The sequence below is a fragment of the Malaclemys terrapin genome, chromosome 9, assembly GCF_027887155.1.
Source record: "Malaclemys terrapin pileata isolate rMalTer1 chromosome 9, rMalTer1.hap1, whole genome shotgun sequence".
Taxonomy (NCBI): domain Eukaryota; kingdom Metazoa; phylum Chordata; order Testudines; family Emydidae; genus Malaclemys; species Malaclemys terrapin.
Genome location: NC_071513.1, coordinates 8,003,711 through 8,015,191, shown reverse-complemented (window position 1 = coordinate 8,015,191; position 11,481 = coordinate 8,003,711). Strand labels below are relative to the sequence as shown.

At 40.4% G+C, this 11,481-nt stretch overlaps 1 protein-coding gene across 1 annotated transcript; it reads left to right on the top strand.

Moving 5' to 3' along the window:
• Positions 1 to 440: 440 nt before the first annotated feature.
• SLITRK4 (SLIT and NTRK like family member 4) lies at positions 441 to 9,190 on the top strand. Its single transcript, XM_054040883.1, has 2 exons — positions 441 to 512; positions 2,442 to 9,190. Exons 1-2 carry the CDS (start codon positions 494 to 496, stop codon positions 5,003 to 5,005), a joined length of 2,583 nt encoding a protein of 860 aa, XP_053896858.1. The 5' UTR covers positions 441 to 493; the 3' UTR covers positions 5,006 to 9,190.
• The last annotated feature ends 2,291 nt before the right edge of the window (positions 9,191 to 11,481 follow it).

Below are 11,481 nucleotides of genomic sequence, written 5' to 3'. Positions count from 1 at the left end.
GGCACATTGGGCTCTTAGATCCACGTCTCGCTCTCCTTCGTTTCCTCTGGCTTTTCCGTCCCTCTGAGCAGCGTGTGTGTGTGTGTGTGTGTGTGTGTGTCTTTCTGCATGTAAGGGATGGGTGAGAGCTCTCTCTGGGTGTGTGTGATGATTCTATATGTGTGGAGGGGGAAATCTCAGTGGCTGTGTGGAAGGGGAAATCTCTGTGTGTGTGTGTTGCTAATGTGTGTGCGCGTGCGACTGTGTGTGTGTGTGTCTATAGAGCTAGTCTGTGTCACTGAGTGTATTTCCGTTGCTTTGGGGCTGTAGGGGTAATAACCGCTGTGTGTGTGTGTTGGTGGTGGGGGGGGGACCTCACTGTGTGTGTCTCTCCCTGTGTTGCTCGTGTGTGTGTCTCCCTCCCTGTGTGTGTGTGTGTGCGCGGAGCAGCAGAAGTCCAGATCACGTAGAGACAATCGCAGAAACTGCAGAGCAGATAGCGGCGCAGCCGGAGATGGAGCCGGGTGGCAAAGGTAAGGCAGGAAGGTGCCTCTCCGCCCTGGCTGGGCGATCCGCCGCCGGACACAACGTGGCTCCGGGGGCGAGCAGGGATTTGGTTTTTCGGTGTGTGGCTTTTATTGGATTTATTTCGGAGGCTTCCCACTGGGGGAGCCGGCTGAGGGCTTCCTCCGGCAGCCTGACCCCGGCCCGATCGCCTCTCCCTGCAAGCCTCCGCCGGCTTCCCGGAGCCCCGGGGTCAATGGCACCAAGTTCCCCGGCGCTCGCTCGCTCGCTGCCCGGCTTTTCCGCCGGCTTCCCCGCGGGGCTGCCGGTCCGCGGAGTGGGGCTGGCATGGGGCCGCGGGGGAAGGGGACTTCGCAAAGGTGCCCTGAGGGGGTGATTGTGCATTGTTGCAAAAGGGGGCTGGCTCTGGGGGGGAGCCGCGCTCCCCTCCCCCCGCCCCCCCCCCCCCCCCCCCCCCCAGCCTGCAGCCGCGGGGACAGGGCGCCCACGACCGGGCGCTGGAGCCGGCACCAGCCGAGCCGCTCGGCTGCGGCCACCGTGTTGCGGCAAAACATTGCGGAATCGCCCCCACCCCCTCCTTCGGCGTAGGTACCGCCCGGGGCTCGCTGCTGGGGGGAGCCCGGGGTACCAGCGCGGGCGGGGGCGGAGACCCGCATGGACCGGGCGCTGCGGACCAGCCGCGGGCTGGGGGGCGGCCGTGGGAAGGCTTCGGAAGCGACAGCACGTGGGGATCGGCTCTGTCCGCTGGATTCCCACCCTCCCTGCCCCAGCGCCCTCCTAATTCCCTGCTCCCTTCTTCCCACCTCCCTCTTCCTTCCTACCTTCCCCTCTGTCCTGCACCCCCCTCCCTCGTGTCCTTCTGCCCTCCTGTCTGTCTCCCCTCGGCCCTCCTCTGCCTTCCCTTCCAGCTCGAGCTCTTCCTGCTTCCCCTTCCCATGCAGTGGCTCCCTGCAGTCCCAGCTCGCTTCCTCCCAACCGTGGGGACTCCGCTGGAACTGACTGAAAAAATCCCCACCAGCCCCTAACCCCGAGAAAAGACAGTGGCTCCCGATCTCCAAGTGAAAAATGGCAGCTAAGCATGGCCTGGCCATAGGAGAGGGGCTCTTGCAAGCTACCTTCATGTCAGGGACCAGGGCACGTGAGATCAGTTTCTTCCATAAAAGTTGCTCTAAGGTTTTGGTGATGTCACGCTGGCGGATTACGACTTTGTTTTGCACTGCCAATCAGGGTATTGTTATTGGGAATGGGACTGCATGGCTGTAGATGGTCCTGACACCTCCCTCCATCGTTAACATATATCAGATCATCCTGATTTATGGATAATGCATTGTCTCTCTCTGACCGCTTTGGAGTATGTTACTTGCAATACGTTTAATGAGCACAGTAGTGATATTTCTGTGTGTGTTCGCTCACTCTCTGTCTAGTGATAGTTATATATGTAGATACAGCTATAACCTTGTATAGAGGCACTGGTCTTCGCCCCACATCTTTATTTTATCCATTGTATTATCTCAACCCACATGTGTGTAACATACCTAACATCAAAGTGTGTTTAACATCCTTGATATATATGGCAAGATATGTACAGTAACAGAATTGTGGATAGCTCATATGAGTAAAAATTTAAACCAGCTTTGCTTATTTTACTTTGTTAGTTATGCATGTTTGTCATGTACAGGAGATATGTTATAGACCCACATATATTTGTGTGTGTGTCCACACAGGTTCACATTCTATATCTGTAATTATTTTGTGGGGTTGTTAAAAAAAACAACCTTTCATTGTACTTTATATTTAGTGTTTATACTTTATCTGTAATACTAGTCAGGTACAGTAGCTTAGTACAGTAGAATATTAACCCAAATGACTTTTTGGAATAATGACAACTGAAAACAATATTTTCTTTTCTTTTCTTTTTTTCTTTCTTTCTTCTTTAGATTCTGTATCTTTATTCAGGAGCATAAGGTTGCTTGCTGATCACAAGAAGATGTTGCTGTGGCTCGTTCTGGTTTTGTCAACCCCAGTTTCTTCTACAAATGCAGATCCTGACATCTCGGTGGAAATTTGCAATGTTTGCTCGTGTGTGTCAGTTGAGAATGTACTGTATGTCAATTGCGAGAAGGTTGCAGTCTACCGACCAAATCAGCTCAAACCACCTTGGTCTAATTTTTACCATCTTAATTTTCAGAACAACCTACTGATTATTCTATATCCAAATACATTTCTTAATTTTACACATGCAGTGTCCCTGCAACTGGGTAACAATAAATTGCAGAACATTGAGGGAGGAGCATTCCTTGGGCTCAGTGCATTAAAACAGTTGCACTTGAACAACAATGAATTAAAGATTCTCCGAGCTGACACTTTCCTTGGCATAGAGAACTTGGAGTATCTCCAAGCTGACTACAATTTAATCAAGTATATTGAACGGGGAGCCTTCAATAAGCTTCACAAGCTGAAAGTCCTCATCCTTAATGACAATCTGATTTCATTCCTGCCCGATAATATTTTTCGATTTGCTTCTCTAACCCATCTGGATATACGAGGGAATCGAATACAGAAGCTTCCCTACATTGGAGTTCTGGAACACATTGGTCGAGTTGTCGAACTGCAGCTGGAAGATAACCCTTGGAATTGTACCTGTGATTTGTTGCCTTTGAAAGCCTGGCTGGAGAATATGCCCTATAACATTTACATTGGAGAAGCTATCTGTGAAACGCCCAGTGACTTGTATGGAAGGCTTTTAAAGGAAACCAATAAACAAGAATTATGCTCCATGGGGACTGGGAGTGATTTTGATGTGCGCATTCTGCCTCCATCCCAGTTGGAGCCTGGTTACAGCACGCCTAATGGCCACACTACGCAAACGTCAATGCACAGGTTAGTCACCAAGCCTCCGAAAACTACAAATCCTTCCAAGATCTCGGGGATAGTAGCAGGAAAAGCGCTCTCTAATCGCAATCTCAGTCAAATTGTGTCTTACCAGACCAGGGTACCTCCTCTAACTCCTTGCCCAAGCCCATGTGTCTGCAAAACTCATCCTTCTGATTTGGGATTAAGTGTAAACTGCCAAGAAAGAAATATAGAATCATTGGCCGAACTCGTACCAAAACCTTTCAATGCCAAGAAACTGCATGTAAATGGCAATTATATTAAGGATGTGGACACCTCAGATTTCATTGACTTTGAAGGGCTGGATTTACTACATTTAGGCAGCAATCAGATTGCAGTAATCAAAGGGGCGGTTTTCCGCAACCTTACAAATTTACGGAGATTGTATCTTAATGGCAATCAGATAGAGCGGCTGAGTCCAGAAATGTTTGCTGGCCTCCATAATTTGCAATATCTGTATTTGGAATACAACATTATCAAAGAAATTTTAGCCAGCACCTTTGACTTAATGCCAAATTTGCAGTTGCTCTACTTGAACAACAATCTTCTTAGAAGTCTGCCGGCTTACATTTTTGCTGGTGCTCCACTGGCTAGACTGAATCTGAGGAACAATCATTTCATGTATCTACCTGTAAGTGGCGTTCTTGATCAGCTAAAATCTCTTACACAAATTGATTTGGAAGGTAATCCGTGGGACTGCACGTGTGATTTAGTTGCTTTAAAACTATGGCTGGAAAAACTAAATGAAGGTATTGTGGTGAAGGAATTAAAATGTGAAACACCTGTTCAGTTTGCTAACATTGAACTGAAGTCTCTCAAAAATGAGATCTTATGTCCTAAACTTTTAAACAAGCCATCTGCTCTTTTCACTAGTCCTGTGCCTGCTGTCACTTTTACTACACCGTTGGGTCCAATTCGAAGTCCTCCTGGTGGCCCAGTTCCATTGTCCATCCTAATCTTAAGCATACTAGTTGTGCTTATTTTAACAGTGTTTGTTGCTTTTTGCCTTCTTGTCTTTGTGCTTCGGCGCAACAAGAAACCAACAGTAAAGCACGAAGGAATTGGGAACCAAGAGTGCAGTTCCATGCAACTGCAGCTAAGAAAGCATGACCACAAATCAAACAAAAAGGATGGACTAGGTGCAGAGGCCTTCATTCCTCAAACCATTGAGCAGATGAGCAAAAGTCACACTTGTGGCTTAAAAGAATCCGAAACAGGCTTCACGTTTGCTGATCCACAAGGGCAAAAAATCATTCTGAGAAATATTACCGACAAGGAAAAGGATTTATTGCATGTGGATACCAGAAAAAGACTGAGCACAATTGATGAACTGGATGAGTTGTTTCCTGGGAGGGATTCCAATGTATTTATTCAGAATTTTCTTGAAAGTAAAAAAGAATACAACAGCATAGGGGTCAGTGGCTTTGAAATACGTTATCCAGAGAAACAACAAGACAAAAAAATCAAGAAGTCATTAATAGGTGGTAATCATAGTAAAATTGTAGTAGAGCAAAGAAAGAGTGAATATTTTGAACTGAAAGCTAAACTTCAAGGTTCACCTGACTACCTACAAGTCCTTGAAGAACAAACAGCTTTGAATAAAATATAGGTCATGCAATCTTATTTCTTACAGAGGACATTTATTTAATGATGAAAGTGCCTTTTGTTGACTTTTAACTTCCGAATACTATATTATATTGGTAGGCATAGAGGCAGGTATATCCAAGGGTATCTGTCTGTAGCTGCATATGATTTGTCAAGTAGAGGAGAATTTCCTTAATAGATTTTACTACATAAAGCTGATACCCTCTGGAATCCTGTAGGGATACTGCAAACTCTATTGCCAAAGGGATGCTTTAGACACATATTACACTGAATTTAACCTCAAAAGGCATATATGTTTTGTACCTTAAATGCAAAACCTTTGTCTCCTTGTGATTTGTAAGAGCAAACACAAGAAAACTGGTACCAGTGTTTGTACCTCAGCTGGGTCCTTCATCTTGCACGTGGATTAAGTTGGTGGAACTGGAGTAATCCTTTGATTTGTGGTGTTGTAACGGCACTGTTTAAAGATTATCTGAAAAGTAAAAAGCATGCAAAGAGAGAACATTCAATAGTATGTGTAAATCGGTTACATTTATGGCCTGCATCTTGAAACCACTGGATTTATAATGTTAAATTGTGCAAATATTTGTTTAAAATATACCATGCATAACATACCTATAAAATAAATTTGACCCTTGAAGTATACCTGTCTATACATAAAATTAAAAAAAAAGAAAAGAAAAAAAAGTGCAACCTGACTTCTGCAGCATTTGTAGTGATATGAAGAAAATACTTGATGTTCATGCAGAATCTTATGTAAGAATCAAATCCAATTAAGACTAGAGTTCCTTCTCAGTTATGTGAAACTCCTACAACCCCAAAAGGTTGACCAAACTTTTCAAAGTGCTTACTGTGTGAGCGTAGCAGAAATTATTTTTGTAAGATAATTCATATTTATGAAATACTTTGTATACTAAATAGGAAAATATGTACTCCGTAATATGTATTTAATATGCCTGACTTGTTTTCCTGATCACAATGCATTAATAATTCAGTATAAATTAAAAACAGAACAATATACCAAACAAAAACTGGTGATAAATTGTATAGAATTATCCAGGATCCCATGATCAGGTATAATAATAATAATAATAATGATAATAATAAAAAAATGTTCTGTACTATTCTTGTGAAATTAGTATATTATTATCTTATTTCAGATTTGTTACCAATGGTGCATTTTAAAATAGATTCATTAGTTTTTTAGTATTGTGTCTCAGGCAATTAATTGCCATCGGTTGTCTTGCTTTTCAGGGTTCTGCAACTTAATCTAAATAGTGTTCACTACAAGTATTTACAGGCATTAATGAATAAGGGTAATAGTTTAATTGTATATGCGTCATTTTTTTGGTCCCTGTTATCTATTTGACTGCTGTCAGTCAGATAATGAATCAGAACAGGAAACCATATGGCAATCATGTGTCTATCAAAGCCACATTGTAAAATGTATTTAATGGTCTTGGTTTAGTTCAGAGTATTTTGTAGTCCACATCTATAAAGAATAGAAACTTGCCTGTGTGAAAGCTGAATCTCAATTGATAGCAACAAATGGTCAAGATAGAAAACACCCCCTTTTTCTCACTGGGAAATGGTAACTTAAGATCACTGTAGGCATGTATTGGTAAAGCATCATACAGAAAATCTGCCTGATTTACAGCCCATTCGAGACAATAGGGGCTTCTCCACTGATGTCAATGGACTTTGTATCAGGACCTTAATCTGTTTTGCTGCCATAAATTCTCCTTTCCCCCCCATGCCTTTTAAAATCAATACATAAGTCTATCAAGTTGCAATAGAAAATAAATATTAATGTTTTCATGAATTCCAAGTGGCAGCTATTACAACAAAGCCCGATAGCACTAGTATGGTTAAGGCTGCGTCAGCATTTTCCAGTCTAAACCTCTAATTTCAGGGCTTTATAACACTGCTGTAAAATTTTATTCTGGGATGAGCCTTGGCATAATGCCTGGAATATTTTTTTAACAAAGTTTTTTAAAAACATCAGCGCTTCTTTATTTTAAAGAGAGAGAGAGAGAGAGAGAGAGAGAGAGAAGAAAGAGAGATTTTCTACTTGTAATTTCAAAAGTTTTTTTTTTTTTTCTAATTTCCCCATGGTACAAAATGTTTGAGGGACTTTAGATGTTTTTAAAATAAATAAACAATGGAGTGGTTCATCTTGAAAAAGCTATTACACATGCGCACTAACTTATTTCATCCAAAATGTCAGAGGGATTTTCTGGATATGTTTACTAGGCATGCATGTGTTCCTGGCCTAAAAGATTCCTAACTGCCTGTTGACCCAGATCACGGCACAGGCTCTGAGGAAAGTGTTTTAGTTTATTGTGTCAAGGGCCTATGGATTAAGGAATCTTAACGATGTACTGAAATGCTAGACCATAAAGGCACCATCAGCAATCTCAGGATAATGGGTTGCTGCCTTCCACTCAGTACTGCACAGCTTTGAGAATGCGTCAAGGGTCACTGAGATTTACCAAGGCAGAGAGCATTTGACACACTTCAAGCCTCATCAGAGCCTCTGTCTCATATCCTTCTGTTGTGAGAGGTGCATTAAAAAGAATACACAACTATTTAATAAATAAATGCTACGTTGTGAGTGTTGTTAAAGGTGATATATTTGTGGTTGATATTGATCAGAGTTAACAGAACAACAGTTAAGGTTGATATGCCTCCCTCAACTACATTAATTAGGTCCGGTCTTCCCCTTTTCCACCTGGGAAAATCTCCCATTGACTGTTTAAGAGAAGAAGAACTTTGCCATTATGCCCACATTGGACAGATCTGGCGACTTTTTTAGGTCCCCCTCCAGCCAAGCATTTAATCACATGCCCAACTTTAATCATGTGCAATGAGAGTACTCACGAGTTTAAAAGTAAGCACAGGTTTTAGCGTGTTGCTGAATCAGGGCCTAAATGCATGGTAGCATTGGCATTGACTTAAATGGGAGCAGGTGGAGGAGCATTGTTGTGTATTACATAGTTCGTCCCTGCTGTGGAACCCTTATTCATGGTGGTGATCACTTTGCTCCCATGAGTTGTCTGACTGAATTCAACAGGGTCAATGGAATGTATACTCACCAGTGTCAATAAGGGTTGCTCAGTCTGGGCATATTATGTAGGTCTCTCAATAGTGTTTGACATACGTGGTGCAATACCTAGGCATAGCAGTGTGAGTAAAAAAAAAAAAAAAATGGCAAAGGTGGGCAAACCTCTATATTTCTTTGATGCTGTTGATTTAAATGACAACCTGAATGTTAGTTTACTTCCTCCAGTGTTAAGGGACAGTGTATGTGTCTGGATAACAGTTTAGTGGAATGGTCATTCCAATCTAATGCTAGTCTGTCCAGGAAATGCATGCTTCCTTGTGGCTAAACAGACCAGGCCAGCCTTTGCATTATATTGATTTGAGCGGCCATATTGTTACAGTGGCTGCAATGACATACGTGCAGCACTAAAGCAGTGAAGGTGTTAACATAATTTATTGTGTTCATTGTATTATAAATCAAGTTTACATTTTTAATGAAATCAATAAAGTGTAATCATTTCTTTGAAAGAGAAAAACTTTGTGCAATTTTCTCAGAAAACAGTCATTATAATGCAGTAATTTGAGTCCAGACATCAGTTGACATTTTGCATTTAGTTTTCCAGACTGAGAGTAAATATATCAAAAGATAATCCAAAAGGTAATTTTTAAAGCCATAACGGTACACATTATAAAAGGCATGGCCTTGTGACTAATGTTAACAAATGTCTCAGAGTTAACAAACACATCTAGAAATTGATGGTGGTATACTAGCTATAATATTTTTTGCATGATTTGTACATTGCTGTTGTATGAAATGAGCACAGTGGGATATTTTATTTTTATTTTTTGTTTTATTTAATTTTATTTTGCATCCAAAGAGTTGGGAAGTAAATATAACAAGAATGTATTGATAATCGCTCTATTTTGAAATAAAGTAAAGAAAGCAAAATGTATTGTTTTTACCCTGCCTTGAGCATTCCTATTTTTAGATTAGTTTATAAAGAAAATAGAGTTAACTTATAATATCCAGTATACTGTAAAACTCAGAAAAAATGTTTCAGTGACCTTTGTTTGCTTTCAACAACATCAAAATATTAGGCAGAATTTATTTAAAAGATTTGTATGGAAATATTAATAAAATTGTTTGGTACAATCATATTTCTGAAACTAGACTTTGTTAAATGTCTATAACATTCTTTTTGAGTTTGTTTTCAGAGGAGAAAAAAACTGTAAAGTAATTAGACATTATTTTTTATTCACAGATATTAGGGCAAATATTTTAAAATATGTATGAAAGTTTATCCCACTATCCAGTGTTTAAATCAAATCTACTTGCCTTCCTCACCCAAATAGTCTCACTGAAGTCAAATGGGACTGTTTGCATTAGTAACATGAGCAGAACGTAGCCTCTAGTCAGTTTCTGATATCTTCCACATTGAAATGCCTGGCAGTACAGTCATACAATGTCAAGGACATTTGTCTTGACCCTGATCCCCTCTCATTAATCAGTTTGTATAAGACAATTTTGCAAAGGATCAAAATTAATTTATATTTAATGAATTCCCTACAAATATCCATCCACGTGCCTTTATTATAGCTTAGAAGCATTTGTAGCTGAAAGTCAAGAAGAGACCATCAGGTAGTTTAGGCTCCAAATTTAGATTTTGTATTAAAAATGTTTTACAAATCTTAATAAAAATCTTCATGTGCAACTAGATGAAACATTCCCCTCCGGTCCTAGATTAAACGTGCAGCATGGTAGCCATATATGGGAATCAGAGTGAGATACAGACTAAGAAATCAGGACTTAATGCTGATTTTTTTTTCATTGCGCAAGAGCAGTGAACCCTAAAAAGTGACCCAAAAGCACTAGTGGTGAAAAGTATAGGCCCAGTCATGCAGTCAATGGGAGTTCCTGATGAATAATAACTTGAAGTTTAAGCCCTAAAGTAGTTTTTGAAAATTATTTCATTTGTAGTTTTGACGGTGTTATTAATAATATAGCTACATACATTTGTTTTCTAAAAATAGAGGCTCGTTAACTTGGTGTATCGTTTGTATGCCTTGCATTGGCTGTACTGTATGTTTAACCGCAATGCAAATTTACTAAACACATTTTGCAGTGACTGATACTGTGCTGAAAAATAAAAATACAAAGGCAACTTTCAGGGATAAAATCTTCTCACAGATACATTAGTGTAAATGTAGTGTATCTCCGCTGACATTACTGGAGTTTCTCCAGATTTACCTTGGTTAGCATGAGTGCAGAAATTGGTTCTGTAATTGTAAGGGCTGGACGCCCTGAAGTCAGGAGGGAGTTTGGTCATTGCTTTTAGTTGGAACGTGATCAGTCCCTAGAGTAAAGACAGCATGGTCTTGCTTCCGCTGCCATTAAGTCAGTGGCAAAGCTCTGATTAACTTAATTAAGAGTGGTATTTAATCTAGTATGGGCTTGATCCAGTGTCAGTTGAAGACAATGGCAAAACTCTCATTGATTTACATGCTGCGAGACATTATATAATAAGATGGATGCCCAAACATGTTAGTTTGCTGTTTTGAATCCCTACATTTAGTATGTACAAATTTGCCTGTCCTATAATAGCATTTTTCTCGGGATCACTACAATACAAACATGTATTTGGAGGGTAGTAGATATTTAATAATAATAGACCCCCAAACACCTAAAAATTATTCAAGTGATGATCCTGGATTAGATAAAAATGTTATGGATGTCAGTAACCCTTTCATCCTAATCCCACTCCTCCCAAGATAAATAAGGGCCTTATGTAAAGATCTTTACTTTATTTGTGATTTTTTCATAGTCGTTAATAATATTTAACCCTGTTTTAGATATTGGCGGAAAGCAGTGCATTTTGAATACTTTACTATGTATAAAATATCAATCCTTATTCACTGACTCCAGTGCTATATTGTATTGATTTTTCAATCACGTTATATAAAGTGTGTTGTACGTTAACACTGAGTAATTTCTCCAAGACACAAACATATATAGGCCAAGGACAAACAGGCTCATTTTTTGTTTGAGACCCAATTTGTATTGAATATGAATCATTCAAATATAAATAGGCCAATCGCAATCAGCTTCCATGGAGACACTACAGTTTACACTTTCTAAGCAGCTGGCTTATGGTCCCTGTTTATCCAAAAACAATGAGTGCCACCCTCTTGCACCAAAACAAACAAATATCTCTAAATGGCTGTCCAAGGAAGTTTCATTTCATTACTGAATCTTATGTGTTGTCCAGAAAGTTGTGTCCTCCTACCTCTCAGGGTACCCTTCCACTAAACCATCTCCGTTTTTATCTTGTATTTATCCAGTTCTGTACCATTCAGTGTTTATCTAGACAATTTCTAAAGAGCCACAGGCCCAGGTTTCACCCACCATCAGCCGGAAAAAATAAGGCAAGTTGTAGTAGA